The sequence below is a fragment of the Pongo pygmaeus genome, chromosome 20 (genome assembly GCF_028885625.2).
Source record: "Pongo pygmaeus isolate AG05252 chromosome 20, NHGRI_mPonPyg2-v2.0_pri, whole genome shotgun sequence".
NCBI lineage: Eukaryota > Metazoa > Chordata > Mammalia > Primates > Hominidae > Pongo > Pongo pygmaeus.
Window position 1 is genome coordinate 16,016,572 of NC_072393.2, and position 27,613 is coordinate 16,044,184.

The 27,613-nt window shown below is 48.1% G+C and overlaps 1 protein-coding gene across 1 annotated transcript; it reads left to right on the forward strand.

Annotated features, from left to right (window-relative positions):
* Positions 1-5,778: 5,778 nt before the first annotated feature.
* LOC129020907 (cytochrome P450 4F8) lies at positions 5,779-21,115 on the forward strand. Its single transcript, XM_054465833.2, has 13 exons — positions 5,779-5,841; positions 6,170-6,368; positions 8,389-8,533; positions 9,861-9,914; positions 10,005-10,132; positions 12,656-12,777; positions 13,544-13,814; positions 14,150-14,216; positions 14,415-14,544; positions 18,783-18,916; positions 19,012-19,076; positions 19,242-19,324; positions 19,674-21,115. Exons 2-13 carry the CDS (start codon positions 6,171-6,173, stop codon positions 19,837-19,839), a joined length of 1,563 nt encoding a protein of 520 aa, XP_054321808.1. The 5' UTR covers positions 5,779-5,841; position 6,170; the 3' UTR covers positions 19,840-21,115.
* The last annotated feature ends 6,498 nt before the right edge of the window (positions 21,116-27,613 follow it).

Below are 27,613 nucleotides of genomic sequence, written 5' to 3' on the forward strand. Positions count from 1 at the left end.
GGGAGGGTGTATGTGTTGAGGAATTTATCCATTTCTTCTAGATTTTCTAGTTTATTTGCATAGAGGTGTTTGTAATATTCTCTGATGGTAGTTTGTATTTCTGTGAGATCAGTGGTGATATCCCCTTTATCATTTTTTATTGCATCTATTTGATTCTTCTCTCTTTTTTTTCTTTATTAATCTTGCTAGCGGTCTATCAATTTTGTTGATCATTTCAAAAAACCAGCTCCTGGATTCATTTATTTTTTGAAGGGTTTTTTGTGTCTCTATTTCCTTCAGTTCTGCTCTGATTTTAGTTATTTCTTGCCTTCTGCTAGCTTTTGAATGTGTTTGCTCTTGCTTTTCTAGATCTTTTAATTGTGATGTTAGGGTGTCAATTTTGGATCTTTCCTGCTTTCTCTTGTGGGCATTTAGTGCTATAAATTTCCCGCTACACACTGCTTTGAATGCATCCCAGAGATTCTGGTATGTTGTGTCTTGGTTCTCGTTGGTTTCAAAGAACATCTTTATTTCTGCCTTCATTTCGTTATGTACCCAGTAGTCATTCAGGAGCAGGTTGTTCAGTTTCCATGTAGTTGAGTGGTTTTGAGTGAGATTCTTAATCCTGAGTTCTAGCTTGATTGCACTGTGATCTGAGAGATAGTTTGTTATAATTTCTGTTCTTTTACATTTATTGAGGAGAGCTTTACTTCCAAGTATGTGGTCAGTTTTGGAATAGGTGTGATGTGGTGCTGAAAAAAATGTATATTCTGTTGATTTGGGGTGGAGAGTTCTGTAGATGTCTATTAGGTCTGCTTGGTGCAGAGCTGAGTTCAATTCCTGGGTATCCTTGTTGACTTTCTGTCTCATTGATCTGTCTAATGTTGACAGTGGGGTGTTAAAGTCTCCCATTATTAATGTGTGGGAGTCTAAGTCTCTTTGTAGGTCACTCAGGACTTGCTTTATGAATCTGGGTGCTCCTGTATTGGGTGCATATATATTTAGGATAGTTAGCTCTTCTTGTTGAATTAATCCCTTTACCATTATGTAATGGCCTTCTTTGTCTCTTTTGATCTTTGTTGGTTTAAAGTCTGTTTTATCAGAGACTAGGATTGCAACCCCTGCCTTTTTTTGTTTTCCATTTGCTTGGTAGATCTTCCTCCATCCTTTTATTTTGAGCCTATGTGTGTCTCTGCATGTGAGATGGGTTTCCTGAATACAGCACACTGATGGGTCTTGAGTCTTTATCCAATTTGCCAGTCTGTGTCTTTTAATTGGAGCATTTAGTCCATTTACATTTAAAGTTAATATTGTTATGTGTGAATTTGATCTTGTCATTATGATGTTAGCTGGTTATTTTGCTCGTTAGTTGATGCAGTCTCTTCCTAGTCTCGATGGTCTTTACATGTTGGCATGATTTTGCAGTGGCTGGTACCGGTTGTGCCTTTCCATGTTTAGTGCTTCCTTCAGGACCTCTTTTAGGGCAGGCCTGGTGGTGACCAAATCTCTCAGCATTTGCTTGTCTGTAAAGTATTTTATTTCTCCTTCACTTATGAAGCTTAGTTTCTCTGGATATGAAATTCTGGGTTGAAAATTCTTTTCTTTAAGAATGTTGAATATTGGCCCCCACTCTCTGCTGGCTTGTAGGGTTTCTGCTGAGAGATCCGCTGTTAGTCTGATGGGCTTCCCTTTGATGGTAACCCGACCTTTCTCTCTGGCTGCCCTTAACATTTTTTCCTTCATTTCAACTTTGGTGAATCTGACAATTATGTGTCTTGGAGTTGCTCTTCTCGAGGAGTATCTTTGTGGCGTTCTCTGTATTTCCTGAATCTGAATGTTGGCCTGCCTTGCTAGATTGGGGAAGTTCTCCTGGATAATATCCTGCAGAGTGTTTTCCAACCTGTTTCCATTCTCTCCGTCACTTTCAGGTACACCAATCAGACGTAGATTTGGTCTTTTCACATAGTCCCACATTTCTTGGAGGCTTTGCTCGTTTCTTTTTATTCTTTTTTCTCTAAATTTCCCTTCTCACTTCATTTCATTCATTTCATCTTCCAGGGCTGATACCCTTTCTTCCATTTGATCGCATCGGCTCCTGAGGCTTCTGCATTCTTCACGTAGTTCTCGAGCCTTGGTTTTCAGCTCCATCAGCTCCTTTAAGCACTTCTCTGTATTGGTTATTCTAGTTACACATTCTTCTAAATTTTTTTCAAAGTTTTCAACTTCTTTGCCTTTGGTTTGAATATCCTCCCGTAGCTCGGAGTAATTTGATCGTCTGAAGCCTTCTTCTCTCAGCTCGTCAAAGTCATTCTCCATCCAGCGCTGTCCTTTGGAGGAGGAGAGGTACTCTGCTTTTTAGAGTTTCCAGTTTTTCTGCTCTGTTTTTTCCCCATCTTTGTGGTTTTATCTACTTTTGGTCTTTGATGATGGTGATGTACAGATGGGTTTTTGGTGTGGGTGTCCTTTCTGTTAGTTTTCCTTCTAACAGACAGGACCCTCAGCTGCAGGTCCGTTAGAGTACCTGGCCGGCCGTGTGAGGTGTCAGTCTGCCCCTGCTGGGGGGTGCCTCCCAGTTAGGCTGCTCGGGGGTCAGGGGTCAGGGACCCACTTGTGGAGGCAGTCTGCCTGTTCTCAGATCTCCAGCTGCGTGCTGGGAGAACCACTGCTCTCCTCAAAGCTGTCAGACAGGGACATTTAAGTCTGCAGAGGTTACTGCTGTCTTTTTGTTTGTCTGTGCCCTGCCCCCAGAGGTGGAGCCTACAGAGGCAGGCAGGCCTCCTTGAGCTGTGGTGGGCTCCACCCAGTTCAAGCTTCCCGGCTGCTTTGTTTACCTAAGCGAGCCCGGGCAATGGCGGGCGCCCCTCCCCCAGACTCGCTGCCGACTTGCTGTTTGATCTCAGACTGCTGTGCTAGCAATCAGCGAGACTCCGTGGGCGTAGGACCCTCTGAGCCAGGTGCGGGCTATACTCTCCTGGGGCACCGTTTCCTAAGCCCGTCGCAAAAGCACAGTATTCGGGTGGGAGTGGCCCGATTTTCCAGGTGCCGTCTGTCACCCCTGGAAAGGGAACTCCCTGACCCCTTGCGCTTCCCGAGTGAGGCAATGCCTCGCCCCTGCTTCGGCTGGCGCACGGTACGCTCACCCACTGACCTGCGCCCACTGTCTGGCACTCCCTAGTGAGATGAACACGGTACCTCAGATAGAAATGCAGAAATCACCCGTCTTCTGCGTCGCTCACACTGGGAGCTGTAGACCGGAGCTGTTCCTATTTGGCCATCTTGGCTCCTCCTCCATCACTCCTGGATTTTTTTCAATGTTCATACACATGTGTACATACAGACACACACACATACACTTGTACGTTTTTTATATTGATGGGACCATTACTCGCATCTTTAATTTGGAACTTATTCTCTGCTCTCTCTGCCTGTGTCTGATAGAATGCTGGCAATGCTTTGTGATGCTTTAGGAGACACATTTGTCAGATGTGAAGACTTAGGCTTAGGAATTGATGGATGGTGACTGAGTCTGGTCACTCTGTAGTCTGGTGCACTTTCCCACTGCCCCACTCTGGGTAGGGGTGGAAGGGCCCCTGCAGAGAAACACCAGCTTCTGTTTTCCCATAAGTGACTCCCCTCCCTCCCATACTCACTAGGGGACATTCCATAAGCCAGGCTGTGTGATTTGGCCCCTGAGATATTCTTGGTTGGATAAGAAATCTTGGGGAGACTCCAGCCTTCTCAGGCACAAAACTCCCAGAGTAGAGAGCTCCCTCTGGACTATCCCTCCCTCCCTTGGCCTCAATTTCCTGTTCTGCTACCTGGTCCAGGAATCAGGACCTCAGTGATAAACCTTGGCTTCTCCCAGGCTGCAGAGTCCTGCTGGGGTGTGAGTCCTTGCTCATGGCTCATGAAAGTTCAACATCTGCTTATGGCTTCAATATTGGGCCAGATTTCGCTTCCCACCTTGGCCTTCCCAAGGATGAATTGTGTGGTCCCACGTGTTAGTGATCTCAGCATAAACTGCAAAGGAACAAGAACTCATGTGCATTTTTGCGCAGCCTGGGTGCCCCATCCCATGGCTGCCCTTGGAGGGTCTCCCTCTTCATTCATGTCGCTGCTAAAAGGTCACCTCTTCCTGCAAGCCCTCCCTGATTCTCTGATTTATTGGATTGTCTGATTTATTGGATCATTGCCTGTCTCTTTATGTGATGTGATACCTTTGACAGCTGAGCACTCACTGTTGCATCCCCAGTGCCTGGCACAGTGCCTGGCACATAGTAGGTGCTCAAGAAACATATAGTTGCATGAACAGCCCTGAGAGGCATAGATTTTTCTTTTTATTTTATAACCCAAAGAAGCCCTGAGAATCAGAAAGGTTAAGGGGTTAACTCCCAGCATCCCTGCAAAGCCTGGAGCCAGGAATCTTAAAACAAGTCTACTTAAACTTGAAGGATTGTATAGAGATTTCCTGGGGTTCTATTAAGACGCAATCCTGAGTCAGTATTTCTGGGTTGGGGCATGGGATTCTGCATTTCCTGCCAGCTCTCAGGTAATGCTCATGGCACAGGTCCCTGGACCACACTTTGAGTAACTGAGCCTTACAGTTAAAGTGCATGTTGCCAGCTCCTTCCCTTCACTTCTTCTTTTTGAGGCTCTTTCCTCTGAAGACTCCTCCTCTGTCCCCCTCTAATCCCCTCATTCCACATCCCATCTCCCAAATGCAAAATCTGAGCTCACAGCACTTTGGGAGGCCGAGGCGGGCAGATCACGAGGTCAGGAGTTTGAGATCAGCCTGGCCAACATGGTGAAACCCTGTCTCTACTAAAGATACAAAAAATTAGCTGGGCATGGTGGTGGGTGCCTGTAATCTTAGCTACTCAGGAGGCTGAGGCAGGAGAATCGCTTGAACCCAGGAAGCAGAGGTTGCAGTGAGCCAAGCTCACCCTCCATCCCGTTGTGCCAATGCACTCCAGCTTGGGTGACAGGGCGAGACTCCGTCTCAAGGAAAAAAAAAAAAAAAGCCTGAGCCCAGGAGGGGCAGTACTGCCCATCATCAAAGCAAGGACAGAGCAGAAGGAGGACTCCACTTAGGATCCCCTGGCTCTGCCTTCCCCTGTCTGGACCTCGTCTGCTGTCAGCTTCCCTCAGCCTTACCCTTCACTGGCCCCCTCTGTCCTCCTATGCCGAGCCCAGCATCCAGGTTGCTTTTCCAGCTGGTCTCGTTATCTCCAGAATCTGACCCTGGGTAATCCCGAGTGGTGCTGCATTCTTTGTTCCTGCTCCTGTCAGTCAGGTCTCAGCCTAGGTCCTGGGCTGCTGGGAGGCAGGACTTGAATTCCTGCCGGGCTGGCAGTGGAGGGCAACAGGCTTCTGTCTCTGAATCTCCTAAATCTGCACTCAGAAACGGTGCACAGCATTCTCCTGGCCCATATTTGGAGGGGAACTTGGGGGATGTTTTGGGAGAAGGCTTGGCCTCACCTAGCTCACCTGGCACCTGAACACTTCATTCCTTTACCTACCTTCCCCTGGTCTTGGAAAGGCAGGGTGGCTGCAAATTTTGGGGCTCAGATCAACATTGGCTGCCCTCCAACTTACCCTCTGCCTTACATGAGAGGTGCCAAGGACTGAGTGGCCATGCTGGGTCACCCTGAATTGGTTCTTCTACAGTTATGGTCCCCACCAGTCCCTGGGTTTTGGTTGGCTGCCCTGGCACAAAGGAGGCATCCAGGCTGTGAGGATTGGCTAGTACAGCCCAGCCCAGCCCAGCCTCCTGCAGTGTTTCCTAGATCTGGGGCCAGGAGCAAAAACCTCCTAGCAAAGGAGGAGAGGAGGTTGTGTGGGACAAGCTTCTCCTGACGGAAGGTGCCAGGCTGGGGGTGGCAGGGCTGGATAGGGAGGGGCACTGCCCAAGACAGGGGTGGCTCCAGGGAGCTGGCCCTGGTGATGGGTGCTTGCAGGTAACCAGAGGTCAAGTTGGCTGGTGGTTCTAGATGAGGCTGTCTGGTCTCTAGTCTCCTTGATCTCCAATTTTGTGTCACTTCTCCTCTCCCCTCCCCCTTGGCCTCTTCCCCTGAGATTCCCTGAATCTCCCTCCATGCTCTTAACCATGTTTACCCATCATTGGTCCTGGAGCTCCCCAGCCCCTTTCCTAGGCCTCAGGACCTCACCCTCCATCCCGTCTGCCCTGCAGGATGTCGCTGCTGAGCCTGTCCTGGCCGGGCTTCGGGCCGGTGGCAACATCCCCGTGGCTGCTCCTGCTGCTGGTCGGGGCCTCTTGGCTCCTGGCCCACATCCTGGCCTGGACCTACGCCTTCTATGACAACTGCCGCCGCCTCCGGTGTTTCCCGCAGCCCCCGAAACAGAACTGGTTCTTGGGTCACCTGGGCCTGGTGAGTGGCAGGAGGGTGGATCTAGTGTCTCAGGGTGGAAATGGGGCTCAGGCTGAGGGGGTGGGCTGGGGTCTGGGATGGCAGAGAAACTCGCACATTCCTCTGCTCACTGGCTCATTCCTCTTCCCACTCACTCATTCCTCTCCTCACTCACTCATTCCTCTCCTCGCTCACTCATTCCTCTCCTCACTCACTCATTCCTCTCCTCGCTCACTCATTCGTCTCCTCACTCACTCATTCCTCTCCTCCCTCACTCATTCCTCTCCTCCCTCACTCATTCCTCTCCTCCCTCACTCATTCCTCTCTTCACTTTCTCATTCCTCTGCCCACTCACTCATTCCTCTGCTTTGCCATGCCAAGCCTTTCTCATCTCCTTGTCTAGGGGAAGTCACCCCTAGCCTGTTTTGAATTCTTTTCCTGACTGTTTTCAGTACACTAGTGAACCTCTGATGGGTTCCTGTGGGAGAGTAGGGGTTATACAGCAGGTATTCACCATTATTTCCACATTATCCACTGCTGTACTGGAGGCCTCTTGAGCTCACTGTCTAGAACCCCCTTTCTGCCTGGCCCATTTGCTTGTGTCCGCCGATCTCTGGGCTGCAGTTTTCCCATAGGAAGTAGCTATATGTCCCCTACCATCACATCGTGACATAGCTGGGCCAGAAGAGAGATGTGTGCCATCTCCACCCTCCCCCTTGCAGGGGCATCTTCTTTATCCCCACTAAGCTGTCCCAATCGGTTGTGTTGCCCAACCTGTATAAAAATTGGCCAGTGACTTCCTCTTTAAAGTTATCTTTGACCCTTCAGACCCTGCCCTTTCACTTAGACCTGCTGTCCCCTTTGGGCGATTTGGCATCAGTCTGTTCATTGGCAAATGGCAGGATTGATGGGTGTGTCCACAGGTGCAGGGTGAGGGAGCACAGGACGGACTAGCTCTGAGCTTGATGTGCAGAAGGTGCTCCCTGGTGAGAGCCGCTGTTCTTCCTGACAGACAGTTAGAGTCACCTCTTCTCCCCTGGGGGCTGCAGAGAAAGGAAGTTCCACAGTGTGCAGACCCTTCTCCATGGGAGGACGTGGAGCCCCTGAGGCCCAGCCAGGACATAAAAGGATGTGGAGACCAGCCCTGGGGACATGTCCTGAGGCCACATTGCTGCCCACACACCACCCTTGTGGAGCCCACCCCACATGACTGTCTGTGGGCTGGAGCCACTCCCAGGATGAGAAAATCCATCCTCTTTATTCAAAGTGGGCTTCTCCGTGAACAGACAGTGTGTCTTCCCCCTGTTCCCTGGGATGTAGCCTTGGAACTTAGATACTGCCCCCAAGAGAAGGGAGCAGGAGGGAGTGGAGATTACCCCTATGTGTGCAGAATCTGGACATGCTGTTCATTGCAGAGGCTGTACCACCTCTAAAGCCTGCAGTGGGACCTGCTGTGGCTCCTCCTGGGAAATGTATTTATTTCTCCAGAGTAATAGAATTAATATGATATCAATATCTACATCTATCTATCTATCTATCTATCTATCTATCTATCTATCTATCCGTCCGTCTATCTATGATCTATCTAATCTATGGAGAGATAGAAGAGGGCATTTATTATAGGAATTGACTCACGTTTATGGAGGCTGAGAAGTCCCACTCTATGCCTTCTGCAAGCTGGAGAATCAGGGACACTGGTGGTGCAATTCTGTCTGGGTCCAAAGCCCTGGGAACCTGGAGTTCTAATGTCCAAAGGCAGGAGAAGATGGATGTCTCAGCTGCAGAGGAGAAAACAAATTCACCCTTCCTCCCCTTTTACATTCTACCTGGACCCTCAACAGATTGGATGATGCCCACCCAGACTGGGAAAGGGAAATCCTCCTTCCTCAGTTTTCCTTCAAATGCTAATCTCTCCTGAAACACTCTCACAGACATACCCAGAAATAATGTTTGACTGGATATCTGGGCATCCCTTAACCCAGTCAAGTGGACACCTAAAATTAACCATCACAGGAGGTGATGGCCCTTGCCTTGCTTGCAGGTCACCCCCACAGAGGAGGGCTTGAGGGCCCTGACCCAGCTGGTGGCCACCTACCCCCAGGGCTTTGTGAGGTGGTTGGGCCCCATCTTTCCCATCATCAATTTGTGCCACCCCGACATCGTCCGATCTGTCATCGATACCTCAGGTACTCCTGCAGAGCTTGTGGTAGTGGGCACAGGAGAACATTGGAGGGCTTCTAGATCTCATCCCCAAAGCTTCTGTGCAGCTCTTGTAGTACTCAGCCCCTTCCTTCCTGCTTCTCTCTCAGCCACCTTCCTCTTTCCTTCCTGTAGTCACCAACCCCAACCTCAGTGTCTCTTCTCTCTGCTGCCATCTTCCCCACCTCCGTGTTGTTCTGGGAACCACTGGGGCCCCGAGAAGCCTTAACCCAAGGCCCTGTCCTGGAGGAATCCCCAAACTTGAAGAGATGGATCGGTACAGAGACATCCCCAACTTCTTGGGGTTAGGAATGGGTCAGGAGGAGATAGGCTGTGACAGATCAGAGGAGAACAAGGTTTCTACTGGGGCAGGCTGGAAGGCTTCCTGGAGGAGGAGTAGCAGGAGCTGGGTCTGGAACGATGAGTGATAATTTTTTTTTTTAAGCAGGGGCAGGGTGATGCAGTGGGCATTGTTAGTGTTCAAGGCTCCAGGCCAGGCCTGGCATTGGCCTTGTCCTTCCGCAGGCCCAGAGCAATGAGAAGGAGTTGTGGTTGGTGGAAGATCTGGGCTGCTATTTCCATGACATTCACCTCTTGTGGGTCGATTCCTTCTAACCCCATCCTGTGGCACTTCCACCATACGCTCATTGTCCTCTTGCTCCAGGCCCCAGGAATCTCCAATAGGAGACCCCACCCCAGCCTGGAGCCCTACCCTTGCCCTCTGCCCTTCCCATCTTGGGACAGGCCAGGGAGAGCAGCAGAAGGGGTATCACCCCACAGAGACCATGGCTCAAGCCCCAAAATGCTGAGTGACTCTGGGCAGGTCCACGGCTCTCTCTGGGTGCTGAGGTGTCTTTCCATTGTGAGTGGTAGAAACTCAACCCCATGCAGTCTAAGCCATTAAAAAGAACCTATTGACTGGAAAGTCCAGGGAGGATGGCCTTCAGGCACAACTGCATCCAGGTCTCACCTAATATCATCAGAATTCTGTCTTTTATTCTGTAAATGTGTTTTGTAGAGTGTTGACTTATGCCTGGGTGTTGCAGAACATGTTGGACTGTGTAGGAGCCACGTCAAGGCATGCTGGGTGTGCTGTACCATGTTAGGGTGTATCATTGCTCTATAGTGTTGTTGCAGCCTAGTCCGGCCCCCTTTATGCCCCCACCCTCCTTTCTTCCTCTGCTCATGGCCTCCTTCCTGCTATGCTGGGCTTGGAGAAAAGAAGTCCAAACCTCTGGCTGGGAGCCACCCTCCATACCCAAAGTCCCTCCTCTATTCCTCTCCATGGACCCTGATGGTCCTCATTCATGTCAGATGCCATTACAGACAAGGACATAGTCTTCTACAAGTCCCTGAAGCCCTGGCTGGGTAAGTAACTGTAGGTGGACGGGATGGGGACCAAATTTGTGGCCAGGGGAAGGTTCTGCCCTTGCCCACAGCCTTTGGCTGCCCTACTAGGGGATGGGCTCTTGACAAGTGTTGGTGACAAGTGGAGACACCACCGTCGCATGCTGACGCCTGCCTTCCATTTCAACATCCTGAAGCCCTATATAAAGATTTTCAGCAAGAGTGCGAACATCATGCATGTGAGTGCCTTGAACTCAGGGTCCCAGCTGCAGCCTTGGGGTGGAGGGATCACATACAATTGGGTCTGGAATGTTGGCTCTCCTGGGTGGGTTTGGGGCCATTGCTCTTCCTCTTTGTGCCTTGATTTCCCCATGAGGCTAATAATCCTCACTAAAATGTGGTAGGAGCATGTGATGGATTCATGTCTCTGACACTTAGTAGGTGGTCAAAAGGAGTCAATTTCCACATTTTTCTCACAGAAGCCCTGTAAACTCAAGAAAGGAATGATGACACTTGCATAGTAGTCATTGCTGAGTACAGATCACTTCAAAACTAATTGGTTTAGAGCAATAAGCGTTTATATTTGCTAACAAATCTGTGGGACTGTTGGTGAGCCCTTCTCCATGTGGATAGGATCCCTCATGGTATAAGAGCAGCTGTGGGTCAGGTAGGCAGCTTTGCTTGTGCCAGCTCAGTTCTCTCACATGTTTGGAGCTTTGCTGGCTTCTGGCTGATTTAGGATGGCCTCAGCTGGGACACCTGGACTTTTCTCCATGTGATTCTCTGCCTCTAGACGACACCCCAGGATTGCTCACATGGCAGAGACAGGATTCCAAGGCAGTGAGAGGAGGATGCAATGCTTCTCACTAGTTATTATTATTTATTTTATTTTTGAGACGAAGTCTTGCTTTGTCTCCCAGGCTAGAGTGCAGTGGTGCGATCTTGGCTCTCTGCAACCCCCGCCTCAAGCAATTCTCCTGCCTCAGCCTCGCCGGTAGATGGAATTACAGGCACCCATCACCATGCTCAGCTAATTTTTTTGTATCTTTAGTAGAGACAGGGTTTCACCATGTTGGGCAGGCTGGTCTTGAACTCCTGACCTCAAGTGATCCGCCCTCCTCGGCCTCACAAAGTGCTGGAATTACAGGCATGGGCTGCTGCACCCAGCCAACTTCTCACTAGTTATGGCCTTATCATTTTCACCATATTCTATTGGCCAAAAAAAGTAAAATGTCCACCATGAATCAATGTGGGGCAAAATAAGCTCCATCTCTTAATGGAAGTTGCTAAAAAATCACATTGCAAAAGATGTGGATGCAAGGAGAAGAGAAGAAATGGAGCCAAGCATTTTGTAAAACGACTAGGATTTTTTTTTCTCCTGTGAGCTAATAAATTAGTTTGTTACTTTTGCATGGATTCTGCCAGAAGACACGAGACTTCTGGGTCAAAGACAAAAGTTTATTACTCATGTCTCAGCAAGTGGCATGTGCGTCTTGTTGGTTTGGAGCCTTTCTCTAAGCCACCCAAATTCCCTGGGGTGATAAGGTGGGCTTCTATAGATGCCTGCCATGTAGTATATTTGCATGATGGCGGGGAGCATTAGGCTTAGGGAATCAGCTTTTAGAGCAAGCAGAATAAGCCTAACGTGTGTCCCAGAGGAGCCATTACCTTATACCCCAAGGCTGTTCTCTGCAAACACAATGCTGAGAAATAGCCCAGATGTACCCTAAAACCTAAAGTATAATAATAAATAAATAAATAAATTAATTAATTAAAAAAAAAAAGAACCTCAGGGTTGACCAGGTGTGGTGGCTCATGCCTGTAATCCCAGCACATTGGGATCACTTGAGGTCAGGAGTTCGAGACCAGCCTGGCCAACATGGCAAAACCCTGTCTCTACTAAAAATACAAAAATTAGCAGGGCGTGGTGGTGCGTGCCTGTAACCCCAGCTACTCAGGAGACTGAGACAGGAGAATTGCTTGAACCCGGCAGGCAGAGGTTGCAGTGAGCCAAGATCGTGCCACTGCACTCCAGCCTGGGCAACAGAACGAGACTCCATCTCAAAAACTAACAAACAAACAAAACAAACGAACAACAACAACAACAACAACAAAACTTCAGAGTTTTGCATTCTTGGCATGCTCCGAAAAAAATGTTCAGGGGGATCACAGGGACTTTTTGTCATCAATTTATAACAATGAAGATGAATCAAGATAATATTTATTGAGAACTCATCATATGACAGAAATGATGTAATATGCCTATTCCATGGTATATGTGGTCTCATTTAATTTACACAGCCCTGTGAGGTAGAGGATATTTTCCACCATCTCCCCCATGCCATGACAAATGGTGAAACTGAGGGCCAGAGAGGTTAGGGAGATTTCCCAAGTTCACCCAGCTTGTCAATCAGTCTAAGAGTTGGGGAAAAGGGGTTCTAGGCTGGCTCCCTGGCATCAAAGCAGGTCATCTTGATTGCTATTGAGGATTTGACAGGTGAGACCTAGAGGAGGGCTGTGAGTTGACCAAGGGTACACACAGCTTAGGAATCATGGCTGGGGCTTGAACCCAGCCATGGGATCTTCATCTCCTAATAGTAACAGCTTCCACTCTCACCCAAGACTAGTCTCCCTGGGGATGAGCGTCTGGGACAGAAAACCAGGAGCCTGCCTCTGGGGGAGTCCATCCTGGTGGCTGGGGTTGCAGGGGGACTCAGAGGAGCCCAAGGCCTGGCCCCAGCCCTGTTCCCTTCTCTGGCCAGGCCAAGTGGCAACGCCTGGCCATGGAGGGCAGCACCCGTCTGGACATGTTTGAGCACATCAACCTTATGACCCTGGACAGTCTGCAGAAATGCATCTTCAGCTTTGACAGCAATTGTCAGGAGTGAGTTCTTGCCCAGGGCGTGGGAACATGGGATGGAGTAGGGGGGTGGGTGTGGGGAGAGCAAAGCCCAGGGAGACAGGAAGAGCCTTCCTGGAGAGCTGATGAGAACTAGGCATTGAAGGACAAAGAAGGAGAGAAGGAGAGAGAGAGAGAGAGAGCGAGAGAAAGAGAAGGTTCCTCCAAACAAGTGGAACTGTTTGGATCAAGGCAAGGAGGCTAAGATGAGCAGAGCATGTGCAACAGGCAGTTGGGAGACACTTGGAAATGAAGGTGGAGGGGTTGGCAGTAACTAGATCTTAAGGATCTTGAAAAGTCAGACAAAGGGAGATGCATTTTATCCAAGGTTCCTAGGGAGCCATGGAGGTGTTTGAGCAGATGAGAGTTATGGTCAGTACTGAGCTTGGACACTGGACTCTATGGGACTCTGTGGAAGATTGACTGTCATGTAGACACAGCATGCAAGGATGCCAGGGAGAGGAGGTCTGAGTTTGGTGGAGAAAATGGGGCATATTTGGGAGAAACTGAGTAATAATAGGCAAGAGCAGATGTTTTATAAGAGAGAGAGAGGAGATGCCCATGATGGCCAAGCTGTGCCCTGGGGACCTGGAGCAGGAGGCAGCTCACAGAGAGTGGGAGGCAGAGAGTGAAGTTGCTTGCAGGGCACCCCTTTCTGCATGGAACGTGGTCCTGGGATTCTGGCTGGAAGGTGCTCCCAGGCTTTCATGTGGGTAAGGAGCTGCTTCCTCTCTCTGGACTGGCCCTGCAGGAAGCCCAGTGAATATATTACTGCGATCATGGAGCTCAGTGCCCTTGTAGTGAAACGGAATAACCAGTTCTTCCGGTACAACGACTTCCTGTACTTCCTCACTCCCTGTGGACGGCGCTTCCGCAGGGCCTGCCGACTGGTGCAGGACTTCACAGATGCCGTCATCCAGGAGCGGCGCCGCACCCTCACTAGCCAGGGCGTTGATGACTTCCTCCAAGCCAAAACTAAGTCCAAGACTTTGGACTTCATTGATGTGCTCCTGCTGAGCAAGGTGGGCTTCTCTGGGATCTGAATTCAAGAGGTAAAATGGAGCTTCAGGTCACATGTCAGACTGAAGGACTGGACTTGATACAGAGGGCACTAAGGAGCCATGGAAGGTGCTTGAGGAAGGGAGGGACAAGTCAGATAAATTTTAGAGGTGATTGCATAGAAAGCTGCATAGAAAGCTGCCTGGGAAGAACAAACAGGAGGCCAGAAGGAAGCCTGTGGGGGTAGATCTGGAGGTGACAAGGGAGGGATCCTTCTGGGATAATGAGTCTTCAGAGACTGTTTCAGTTTAGATTCCAGTGACCCCAGAACTAGTGTGATTGGGGTTCTTGTCTCCAGGATAAAAATGGGAAAGAGTTGTCAGATGAGGACATAAGAGCAGAAGCTGACACTTTCATGTTTGGAGGTGAGTGTCCCAGTCTGGGGCTACAGTGGGGACAGGGGTCTCTCCACTCTAGGGAAGTGGAGAGCCGGCCCTGAATCACTTCATTCTGCCCAACCTCCCCCTCCCCTCAACCTTCCTGAGAGCCTCAATGTATGGGCACTGTCCACCCTCTGGGTGCTGAAGCAGCCCAGAGAGTCAAGCCTGCCTGGCTGACCCTAGGCCATGACACCACGGCCAGTGGCCTCTCCTGGGTCTTGTACAACCTCGCGAGGCACACAGAATACCAAGAACGCTGCCGGCAGGAGGTGCAAGAGCTTCTGAAGGACCGTGAGCCTAAAGAGATTGAATGGTGAGTGCAGGTGCTTGTGGCTCTGCCTTTCTGCCTTTCTGAGTCCTTCTCGTTGGTTCTTCTCCCCAGGTGGGGGAAAAGGGGAGGATCTTTTTGATGATTCTGCCATTGTTGCCTAGTGGGAATAGGCGTAGAGCCCAGAAACAGGGCTCTACTACTCTACCTAATGGGGGCTAGCAAGGGTGACATTGCATGCTTTGGGCATAGAATGGTCTGGGAGTCCACATTTATTTCCCCACTAACTTGCTATGCAAGCTTAGTAAAATCAATTCCCTTTTCTGAACAACTTTTCTCCTTTGCAAATTGGGGGTGTGGGGAATTGCTGTCCCACAGGGCTGCTTGGAGAATTAATGGCAAAAACCGCCATGACTTTTGGACCAATCTAATATTATGATTTATCAAAACATTCTCTTATCAATGTGTGTCTTTATACTTTCCAGCCTTTTGGTATAAAAGACATGATGTGTTGAATATCGGTGTACAATGATCATTGCTGACATATCATCTTTGTAGAACAGATTTCTAGAAGTGCAATTGCTGAGCCAAAGACCATTTGAGTTTTACAGTTCAATAGCTCTTGGGAAATCTACTCCTACACACAGATTTTGAGAATGCCAAATTTCCTCATAACCTCCCCGGAAGTGCCTATTATGAGACTAAAACATTTGCCAATCTGATAGCTGCAATATAACATTTTGTTATTTTAATGAACATAACTTTAAATATGGGTAAAGTTGAGCACTGTTTTCATCTGCTGATGAGCCATCCATATCTCTTTTTCTGTGAAGTCAGTTTTTGCATAATTTGTTTTTTCTACTTTGGGTCGTACTAGTTTTCTTATTTACTTATAAAAACTCTTTACATATTAAGAAAATTATTTCTTTTTTCTGTAATGCAAAATGTTTCCTCACATTGTCTTGGACTTTATTTTTATTTTTGGTTCATTTATTTGTCACCAAATTTATTAACTTTTTCTTTTATAATTCCTGTTTGTGTTTCTTAAAAAATTATTTAAAAAACCCTTTTATACTCTAATAGTAAAATGAAAAACTCTTGTTTGACTTATTTTAATAGGCTTATATATTTTTAAAAGTTTATTTAATATTTTATCAATATTTTTCACATTTAGAAATTTTTCCCTTTGAAATCTATGTTGGAATCTATTTTTTCTCCAAATGTCTAATTGTCCCAACCAAGTTTAATGAATATTTTGTCCCTGTGTCATGATTCTAAATAACAACAAATTCACAAGAAACTATGTATATATATATATATACATATATATATACACACACATACTATATATAGTGTATACACTATATATATATATGTATTTTAAGGCAACAAATAAAACCTTATATATATATGCCTATCTATCTTAGGCATATATGTATATATATGGTTTTATTTGTTGCCTTCATTTTGTTCCATTTATTATGTAGTCCTACATGAGCAGCATGAAGTCTACTTTTAAAAACACTTTAATATTTGGTAGAGTTTGTTCTGTCTCATTACTTTGTGTTTACAGTATTTTTTTCCCTCGAGTTCCTATTTTTTTCCATTTGAACTCTGTGATCAGGTTAGCTAATTTGACAAATACTTTTGAAAATGTTAATTAATAAATTTTTTGGACCTTAGGTGCTAATGTTTGAGTTAATGATGCTCCTCAGTTCTGGCAAATTCTCATCATTTTTCTATACAATACGTATTTCTTCCCACTTATCTCAAATCTCTACTTCCAGCTCTCCATCAATATGATTACAAAATGATGGATACTTTTATTTGTAAAACTTGTTGTTGGGGTGGATACATTTTAAAATTCTATATATGTTTTTATTTCACAGATGTTGTGCTGGTTCTTACCTTTTCAGAAATATAGCACTATGATTTGTGCTACATTTGCAGCACCGTGGTTGCATGCTATGATTTGTGCTATATAAATGTAGCACTACAATTTGCAGCACCGTGGTTCTAAGTACATTTATTCTCTCGCTTTTAGCTACGATCTAGTCCTTTTCTCTTCAGTTCTGTAGTGGATACCTGGACTGCTTCTATCTCTCCAGTGCAATGACCATCTTTGTGCATATCTCTTTATCTGCATGTCTGATAATTTCTCTGGGATCTACAGTTGGGAACCAGCTTGCTGGGCTGTAAAACACACATCTTTCCTTGGCCATGTCCTGGAGGTTGCCTTCCATATTGGCAGCTTCTGTGCACCCCACTATCAGTGCATGTGACCCCTCTACCCACATCTCAGCCAACCCTTGGCAACACCTACCTTTGGCCAGTCTAGCCTCGAATAGATGTGAAGTGGTACCTCGTTGTCAGCTAGCTTCCATTTCTATGATAGCCAGTGACTTTGAGCATCTCCTCTTACATTTCTCATGTTTGAGCATCCATGAATTCTTAGATCAAATCCTTTGTCTACTTTTCACTTGGGTCACCTATTCATTCTCTTGTAGATTTGCAGGAATTCCTGACATATTCAAGATATTGTTCTGGATATCTATCTATCTATCTATCTATCTATCTATCTATCTATCTATCTATCATCTATCTCTCTATCTATCATCTATCTATCTTAGGCATCTTCTCTGAATCTCTTATCTCTCATTGGAATGTTAATTGGGTCCACTGTATCTTTTATTGCACAGAAATCCTTAATTTGCATGCATATTTATCCTTTATATTTTACCTTGTTTAAGCTTTTGGGGTTTTAAGAATTCCTACTCCTAAGTCACAAAAATTTCTCCTATGTTATCATCTTTTAACATTATAATTTTACCTTTCCCATAAAGGAAAAGACTCCACCTTGTATATGCAGTAGACAAGAACCTGTTTCTCTGTGTTCCCACATTTCCAGTGGTCTGAACAACTTCCACCACACTATCCATTCTCCAGGGGCATGTGGACCTTCCTTTAGCAGATGTTAAGTTTCCCCCTATTCACAGGCCTGATTCTGAGCTCTCTACTCTGTTCTATCTATCTGTTTTTCTGTTCTTGCAGCAGTCCCACAGTTTTTTTAAAATTATTTTGTTTTTATTAGCATGCATTTGTAATATTTCCTAATATCTGGAAGCTTGGGTTCCCCTTCTTCAATCTTTTATTTAAAAATTGACCTAGCTTGGACAGGGCTTGGTGGCTTATGCCTGTAATCCCAGCACTTTGGGAGGCTGAGGCAGGCAGATCACTTGAGGTCAGGAGTTTGAGACCAGCCTGGCCAACATGGTGAAACCTCATCTGTACTAAAAATACAAAAATTAGTTGGGTGTGGTGGTGCACACCTGTAATCCCAGCTACTTGGGAGGCTGAGGCATAAGAATCGCTTGAATCCAGGAAGCGGAGGTTGCAGTGAGCTGAGATCAGGCCACTGCACTCCAGCCTGGGTGACAGAGTGAGAATCCATCTCAAAAAAAAAAAAAAAAATTGACCTAGCTCTTGATGAACTTTAAAATTCTTTCAATTAGAATAAGATTTCAAAGTTCCAAAAAGAATCCAGTTAGATTTTTATTAATTGCATGAAGTATATTGATTAGTTTAGAAATAATTGACACCTTTACAACATATGGTCATCCCACCCTACAGTGTGGAGTGGAGATTATTTATTTAAATAACTTTATAAGACCTTTGTAGAGATTTTTTTTCCTGCTTTTGTTACCTCTTTATATAATTTTAAATACTTTTACACACAAACAAATGAACACTTTTGTTTTTGAGATGGAGTCGTTCTGCCTCCCAAACTGGAGTGCAGTGGCGTGATCTTGGCTCACTGCAACCTCTGCCTCTCAGGTTCGAGGGATTCTCCTGCCTCAGCCTCCTGAGTGGCTGGGACTACAGGTCCCCACCACCATGCGTGGCTAATTTTTGTATTTTTAGTAGAGATGGGATTTCACCATGTTGGTCAGGCTAGTGCTGAACTCCTGACCTCAAGTGATCCTCCTGCCTCAGGCTTCCAAAGTGCTGGGATTACAGGAGTGAGCCACTGCGCCCCGCCGGAATGAGCACTTTTAAGAGACACCCTCTGAATATTGTTTTGCTCAGAAATAACCTCTAAAAACACCAGGTCAACTTTTCTTCTAGTAGTTTTGTGACTTTGGTTTTCTAATGCTTACATCTTTGTTGCTTCTGAAATTAATTTTGTTATAGGACTGAGGGTCAGAGGGAGGTGGTGAGAGGGTCTCCAGGGGAAGCAGCAGGGCCGTGTTTGCTCACTGGATAATTGTTGGGTGTTTCCTTAGGGACGACCTGGCCCAGTTGCCCTTCCTGACCATGTGCTTGAAGGAGAGCCTGCGGTTGCATCCCCCAGTCCCTATGTTCACCCGCGGCTGCACCCAGGACGTGGTGCTCCCAGACAGCCGGGTCATCCCCAAAGGTGCCCTCCATGGCAGGGGAGGAGGGTCCTGGGCAGGGTGGTGGTCCCAGCAGGTAGCTCGGACCTTGTCCTTACTGTCCTCTCCTGCACAACAGGGAATATCTGTAGCATCAACATCTTCGCAATCCATCACAACCCCTCAGTCTGGCCAGACCCTGAGGTGCTGCCCCTCCCTGCTTCTCCATCCCCCGGGCCTGGTTGGGGGAGGGGTCTTGTCCCGGAAAACCAGATATTCCCTCTCTACTCCACCCACATCTGTCTTATGTGGGGGTGGCTGGGTGTCCTGAGAGGTCCCATCAGCAGCCTTAACTTGCCTCCACCCCAGGTCTATGACCCCTTCCGCTTCGACCCAGAAAACGCCCAGAAGAGGTCACCTATGGCTTTTATTCCTTTCTCGGCGGGGCCCAGGTGAGGCCAGGGGGTGTCTGAGGTGGGCATGGGCTGAGGGTGGCACAGATGGCTGCCTTGTCAGATGCCTGACTTGTAGGACCACGTGTTTCTGTGATAGGGGTTTTAAAGAAGATCCTAGGAAAAAGGGTGTGCGCAGAGCCTCCTGCCCCGTCTGGTTTCAGTTGGAGCTGGGGTCCGGGCTAGGCTCTGGGAATATGCAAGCCCACATAGGGGTTCCAGACACAGCTTACCCCCTGTCTGCCCAAGGTGATCTGGGTGGGGTTGGGGGTTCCTGGCCTGGTTCCTGGGGCAGTGGGGCCGGGATCTGGGTCCTGGTTGCAGTCAGACCCTCCACCCTGGCCCCCAGGAACTGCATCGGGCAGAAGTTCGCGATGGCAGAAATGAAGGTGGTCCTGGCACTCACGCTGCTGCGCTTCTGCATCCTGCCCGACCACAGGGAGCCACGCAGGACGCCGGAGATTGTTTTGCGTGCGGAGGACGGACTTTGGCTGCGAGTAGAGCCCCTGGGCTGAGTCCTGTAGTGACCCACCCACCTACCTTTGCATCACCTACCTTTGCACCAACTACCTTTTCAGATTCCCGGGAATAAATCTGTGCTGGCCCCTGTGCCTGAGTCCCGCGGAGAGCCAGTAGGGGACCCTGGAGGACTGCAGGGATCTAGGGCCTGGCTGGGAAGAGGCGGGGAGGTGTCTCTGTGCCCAAGATACAGACTGCCTCTCTGGGTGAGCACAGGACCTCCGTGCTGAGGGCGGGATCTCCCAGAGCCTAAGTAAAGAATTTTTCCCCCCAAAAATGATTGTGTATTCTGATATAAATTTTTGCCAATTTAGAATCCCTGTTTTTTAGCTAGGTGCATAGCAGCCTGAAATACAGATCACATTTGAAAGCCTTTCTTGAAGCTCAATTGGTTAAGTGACTGTGGCTGTCCCATGTGGAGAAGCCAAAGATTATGTGGTAATTCTGGTAACCTTTCTTAAGAGAAAGCTGCTACAGTCTGTCTGCTCAGTCCACCCCTCTTCCTTCCTGCTGCTTGCAAGATTTTTTTTTTTTTTTTGAGACAGGGTCTCACTCGTCGCCCAGGCCAGAGTGCAGTGGCTCACTGCAACCTCCACCTCCTGGGTTCAAGTGATTCTCCTGACTCAGTCGCCCGAGTAGATAGGATAACAGGCGCCTACCACCACGCCCGGCCAATTGTATTTTTAGTGCAGATGGGGTTTTGCTATGTTGGCCAGGCTGGTCTCAAACTCCTGGCCTCAACTGATCAGCCCACCTCAGCCTCCCAAAGTGCCGGAATTGCAGGTGTGAGAATAAAAATTCTTGAGTTTCAATTTTTATTTTAGAATCAGGGGCTAACGTGCAAATTTATTACAAAGTATATTGCATCATGCTGAGGTTTGGAGTATGAATGACTCCATCACCCATGTAGTGAGCATAGTATCTAATAGGCAGTTTTTCAGCTTTTCTCCCTCCCTGCTTCCCCTGTCTAGTAGTCCCCAGGATCTGTTGTTCCCATCTTTATTACCATGTACATCCAGTGCATAGCTCCCACTTATAAGTGAGAACATGCAATATTTTGTTTTCTGTTCCTGCATTAGTTTGCTTAGGATAATGGCCCCCAGCTACATCTATGTTGCTGCAAAGGACATGATTTTGTACTTTTTAATGACTGCATGGTATTTCATGGTGTATTTCTACACATTTTCTTTATCCACTCCACCATTGATGGGCACCTGTGTTGATTCAGCATCTTCGCTATTGTGATTAGAGCTGCGATAAACATGTGGATGCACATGTCTTTTTGGCAGAATGATTTATTTTCCTTTGGGTGTATACCCAGTCGTGGGATTGCTAGGTCAAATGGTAGTTCAACTCTCAGTTCTTGAGAAATATCCTAACTGCTCTCCACACTCCATTAGTTTAGTGGCTGAACTAATTTATATTTCCACCAACAGTGTATAAATGTTCCTTTTTCTCCACAGCCTTGGCAACATCTGCTATTTTTTGACTTTTTAACAAATTGCTTGCAAGATTGATGTGGCATCTGGAGCTCCATCTTGGCCCATGAGGACAGGGACTGCTATTTAGGGCAGATGGGGCAGATGGCTAGAAGCAGTCAGGGTCTATGACCCTAGATCCATGCTGTGACCTGAATGTTTATGGAGCCCCCAAATCCATACATTGAAGACTAGTCTGCATGTGGTGATATTAAGAGAGGAGGCCTTTGGGAGGTGATTAAGTTGTGAGGGCTCTGCCTTGGTAAGTGAGATTATCCCTCATAACAGAGACCTGAGGGAGCTTGTTTGCCCCTTCCACCATGTAAAGACACATGCAAGGTGCCATCTATGAGGAACAGGCCCTTAGCTGATGCTGAACCTGCAGGCACCTTGATCTTGGACTTCCCAGCCTCCAAAATTGTGAGCAATCAATACCTGTTGTTTATAAACTACCTAGTGTAAGTTATGTTGTCATAGCAGCCAGAATGGGCTAAGATAATCCATATCCCCTTGGAATTGTACTAAACATCACCTTGAAGTTGTATTATAAATGTCAGAATCCCAGTCTGCTATTCACTAGCTGATTGGCTTGGGGAAAACTTTTTATCTCTGTAGCCCTGGTTTTGTTTACCACTTAATAGTATTCACCTCATTGGGCTGCTGTGAAGACTGAACAAGCCGGTATCTACAACATCCCTGAGCCACATCTGTTGGGTATTAGTGGTCCGTGAGGGTTAATTGCCTCTCTTTCTCTTCTTTTTGCATCACATTTGAAGTTTTGACATTTTAAAAAATCACAAGAGGTTGCTTTAAGATTTGGGATGCGTGGCAACCTTCTCTTGAGGAGAATTCATTCAAATATTTTGTGTGCTCAAAATGTCCGTTATTACATCCGAGAATCTACAGTGGACTTTGGTGAAAGGTTGGCCCAAAGCTTAGAACGGAAAAAATTAATTTTTCCAGAGAGGCACGACCCGGAATTTGTTCTTGTCTAAAAAGTTCCGGTCATGAAGGTTTTCAGTAGTGAGAGGAAGGTAGAGGGTGTGGGCTGGGGGGGGGGGGGGGGGGGGGGGGGGGCGCCGCCCCTTTCAGCACCAGGGACAGCGGCTGCACCGGGACTTCCCCCTGTCTGACTGTAGGGGGCTCCCGCGGGGCACAGAGTCCAAGGACTGAGCGCCTTTCAGGGGCCAAGAGATCGGGAACCTGGAAGGATTATTGGCTGCAAAATAAGAATGGAACACTGCAAAACGAAATAAATAACTATTTAATGTATTCTAAGATGAAAGTCAATTTGTTTTTCTTCCCTTTAAAGTTTAAGTTTCATAAATAATGCATGCTTATAGAAGAAATTGCAAGAAATAAAAATCATCTATAATTTCAAAATGTCAAAATAATCACTGTTTATATTTTCTTGCATATGCTTCCAGTTTTTAATTCATATGTGATCTTTTTACATATGAAAATGTTTATTTACATCTATATAGCTGTGTCATATCACATTTGCATGTAATTTTGTTTACAAATGCTATTTTTCTGCCAAATGAACACATGAAAAGATGCTAAACATTATTCCCATTATGCAAACCAAAAGCGCAACGTGATGTCACCTCAACACCTACAGGATGGCTAGCATCTAAAAAAGGGACTATAACAAGTGTTGGAGAGGATGTGGAGTAATCGAAGCCCTCATCCATTCCTGGTGTGACTGTAAAAATGGTGCAGCTGCTGTGGAAAACAGTCTGGAGATTCATGAAAAAGTAAAACATAGAATTACTATATGACCCAATTCCATGACATCATATTAAGCTCCTAGGTATATACTCAAAAGAATAGAAAACAGTTGTTCAAACAAGAAAGCCTGTACATTCATGCTTATAGCAGCCCTATTCACAATTGCCAAAAGGTAGAAAGAACTCAAATATCCATTAACAGATGGATGGATAAAGAAAATGTGATCTATTCGTACAATGAAATATTACCCAGCTATTAAAAGGAATGAAGTGCTCTCCCTCTCCCTCTCCCTCTCCCTCTCCCTCTCCCTCTCCCTCTCCCTCTCCCTCTCCCTCCCCTTTCTTCGGTCTCCCTCTCCTTCTTTTTTCGGTCTCCCACTGTTATCGAAGCTGGACTGTACTGCCATGATCTCGGCTCGCTGCAACCTCCCTGCCTCGGGCTCCTGTGACTCTCCTGCCTCGGCCTGCCGAGTGCCTGGGATTGCAGGCGCGCGCCGCCACGCCTGAATGGTTTTTGTATTTTTGGTGGAGACGGGGTTTCACCGTGTTAACCGGGCTGGTCTCCAGCTCCTGGCCTCGAGTGATCTGCCTGCCTCGGCCTCCCGAGGTGCTGGGATTGCAGACGGAGTCTCGCTAACTCAATGCTCAATGGTGCTCAGGCTGGAGTGCAGTGGTGTGATCTTGGCTCGCTGCAACCTCCACCTACCAGCCTCCTGCCTTGGCCTCTTAAAGTGCTAAGATTACAGCCTCTGCCCCGCCGCCACCCCGTCTAGGAAGTGAGGAGCATCTCTGCCTGGCCGCCCATCGTCTGGGATGTGAGGAGCCCCTCTGCCCGGCCGCCCTATCTGGGAAGTGAGGAGCGCCTCTGCCCGGCCGCCCATCGTCTGGGATGTGAGGAGTGCCTCTGCCCGGCTGCCACCCTGTCTGGGAGGAAGTGAGGAGCGCCTCTGCCCGGCTGCCCCGTCTGGGAGATGAGGAGCACCTCTGCCCGGCCGCCCCATCTGGGAGGTGAGGAGCGCCTCTGCCTGGCCGACACCCCGTCTGGGAGGAAGTGAGGAGCGCCTCTGCCCGGTTGCCCCATCTGGGAAGTGAGGAGCGCCTCTGCCTGGCCGCCACCCCGTCTGGGAAGTGAGGAGCGCCTCTGCCCGGCTGCCACCCCATATGGGAAGTGAGGAGCGCCTCTGCCCAGCCGCCCCGTCTGGGAGGTGAGGAGTGCCTCTGCCCGGCCGCCCCGTCTGGGAGGTGAGGAGCGCCTCTGCCTGGCCGCCGCCCCGTCTGGGAGGTGAGGAGCGCCTCTGCCTGGCCGCCATCCCGTCTGGGAGGAAGTGAGGAGCACCTCTGCCCAGCTGCCCCATCTGGGAAGTGAGGAGCGCCTCTACCCGGCTGCCACCCCGTATGGGAAGTGAGGAGCGCCTCTGCCAGGCCGCCCACTCTGGGAAGTGAGGAGCGCCTCTGCCTGGCCGCCCACTCTGGGAGGTGAGGAGCGCCTCTGCCTGGCCACTCCGGCTGGGAAGGGAGGAGCGCCTCTGCCCGGCCACCCCGTCTGGGAGGTGAGGAGCGCCTCTGCCCGGCCGCCACCCCGTCTGGGAGGAAGTGAGGAGCACCTCTGCCCGGCCGCCCCGTCTGGGAAGTGAGGAGCGCCTCTGCCCGGCCGCCACCCCGTCTGGGAGGAAGTGAGGAGCGCCTCTGCCCGGCTGCTCCATCTGGGAAGTGAGGAGCGCCTCTGCCCGGCTGCCACCCCGTATGGGAAGTGAGGAGCGCCTCTGCCCGGCCGCCCCGTCTGGGAGGTGAGGAGTGCCTCTGCCTGGCCACCCCGTCTGGGAAGTGAGGAGCGCCTCTGCCCGGCCACCCCGTCTGGGAAGTGAGGAGCGCCTCTGCCTGGCCACCACCCCGTCTGGGAGGAAGTGAGGAGCGCCTCTGCCCGGCCACCACCCCGTATGGGAAGTGAGGAGCGCCTCTGCCCGGCCGCCCCGTCTGGGAAGTGAGGAGCGCCTCTGCCCGGCCGCCCGGTCTGGGAAGTGAGGAGCGCCTCTGCCCGGCCGCCCCCTCTGGGAAGTGAGGAGCGCCTCTGCTCGGCCGCCCGGTCTGGGAAGTGAGGAGCGCCTCTGCCCGGCCGCCCCGTCTGGGAGGTGAGGAGCGCCTCTGCCCGGCTGCCACCCGGTATGGGAGGAAGTGAGGAGCGCCTCTGCCTGGGCGGCCCCGTCTGGGAAGTGAGGAGCGCCTCTGCCCGGGCGGCCCCGTCTGGGAAGCGAGGAGCGCCTCTGCCCGGCCGCCCTGTCTGGGAGGTGAGGAGCGCCTCTGCCCGGCTGCCCTGTCTGGGAGGTGTACCCAACAGCTCCGAAGAGACAGCGACCATCGGGAGCGGGCCATGAGGACGATGGCGGTTTTGTTGAAGAGAAGGGGGGGAAGTGTGGGGAAAGGAAGGAGAGATCAGATTGTTGCTGTGTCTGTGTAGAAAGAGGTGGGCATAGGAGACTCCATTTTGTTCTGACTAGGAGAAATTCTTCTGCCTTGGGATGCTGTTGATCTATGGCCTTTCCCCCAGCCCCGTGCTCTCTGAAACATATGCTGTGTCAACTCAGGGTTAAATGGATTAAGGGCGGTGCAAGATGTGCTTTGTTAAACAGATGCTTGAAGGCAGCATGCTCTTTAAGAGTCATCACCACTCCCTAATCTCAAGTACCCAGGGGCAGAAACACTGCAGAAGGCCGCAGGGTCCTCTGCCTAGGAAAACCAGAGACCTTTATTCATGTGTTTATCTCCTGACCTTCTCTCCACTATTATCCTATGACCCTCCCATATCCCCCTCTCCGAGAAACACCCAAGAATGATCAATAAATACTTCATAAATTAAAAAAAAAAAAAAAAAAAAAAAGGAATGAAGTACTGATACATACTACCACCTGGGTGAAACTTGAATACATTATAGTGTGTGAAAGAAGTCAGACACAAAAGGTCACACAGTGTATGATTTATTTATAAGAAATGTCCATCTGGGTGCAGTGGCTCATGCCTGTAATCCCAGCACTTTGGGAGGCCCAGGCAGGCAGATCACTTGAGGTCAGGAGTTCAAGAGCAGCCCGGCCAACATGGTGAAACCCCGTCGCTACTAAAAATACAAGAAAAATTATCTGGGCGTCATGGGATATGCCTGTAATCCAAGTTACTTGGGAGGCTGAGGCAGGAGAATCACTTGAACCCAGGAAGCGGAGGTTGTGGTGAGCTGAGATCGTGCCATCACGCCACTGCACTCCAGTCTGGGCAACAGAGTGAGACTCTGTCTCAAAAAAAAAAAAACATGTCCGGAATAGGCAAATCTATAGAGACAGAAAGGAGATTGGTGGTGTCAGGAGCTGTGGGGAAGTGGGAATAGGAAGTGCTAATGGGGTCAGGATTTCCTGCTGGGTGGTGAAGATGTTCTGGACCTAGATAGTGGTGAAGTTTCCACAACATTGTGAATATACTAAATGCTACTAAATTGTACACTTTAAAATGGTGAATTTTATGTTATGTGAATTTTACCCAAACAAAAAATACTATTTTATCTCAAATTTTTGTTAATTTGGGCTACTCACACAATATGCTGTTGACATCTTTCCATGACATCAAATCGTTTTATGAAACATTATTTTGTGGTTTTAAAAAATATTTGGGTTATGTATTCAAACCACTCTTTTTCTTAAAAATGGCATGATGTTACAAAATGATATAAAAGTGCTTTGTCTCACTTTGCAAGAATTGTCTTCATACAAGTTGACAGTTTGAGGTATCATCGGTTACAAATTGAGTAACTTCATCAAATAACTTTCGGGGTAAAGATTTCATTTTCAGAGCAATACATAACAACTATTTTTTGTCTTTCTACTCAATATATGGGTAGTTTACATACCACAGTTACAGTGTTATAGTATTGTGTTTGTCTATGTACTTACAGTGAGTTTTGTACCTTCAGATGATTTCTTATTGCTCATTAACATCCTCTTCTTTCAGATTGAGGAACTCCCTTTAGCCTTTCTTTTAAGACATGTCTGCAGTTCCTTTAGGTTTTGTGTGTCTGGGAAAATCTTTATTTCTCCTTCATGTTTGAATAATATTTTTGCTGGATATACTATTCTAGGATAAAAGTTCTTCCCTTCAGCACTTTAAATATGTCATGCCACTCTCTCAGCATATAAGATTTCCACTGAGAAGTCTTCTGCCAGACATATTGGAGCTCCTTTGTATGTTATTTGTTTCTTTTCTCTTGTTGCTTTTAGGATCCTTTATCCTTGGCCTTTGGGAGTTTAATTATTAATCTTTTTTTTTTTTTTTGACAGGATCTGGCTCTGTTACTCAGGCTGTAGTGCAGAGGCATGATCTCAGCTCACTGCAACCTCTGCCCCCTGGGCTTAAGCCATCCTTCAACCTCAGTCTCCCAAGTAGCTGGGACTACAGATGCATACCACCATGCCCGGCTAATATATATATGGTAGATACAGGGTTTTGCCATGTTGCCCAGGCTGGTCTCAAACTCCTGGGCTCAAGCAATCCACCTGTCTCGGCAACCCAAAGTGCTGAGATTA

Bases quoted from the DNA above. Each gene is read 5' to 3' on its own strand.
- LOC129020907 (XM_054465833.2), top strand. From the start codon at position 6,171: ATGTCGCTGCTGAGCCTGTCCTGGCCGGGCTTCGGGCCGGTGGCAACA. The intron at 9,915-10,004 runs GTAAGTAACTGT...CTGCCCTACTAG, and splicing joins GTCCCTGAAGCCCTGGCTGG to GGGATGGGCTCTTGACAAGT. The intron at 18,917-19,011 runs GTGCCCTCCATG...CCTGCACAACAG, and splicing joins CAGCCGGGTCATCCCCAAAG to GGAATATCTGTAGCATCAAC.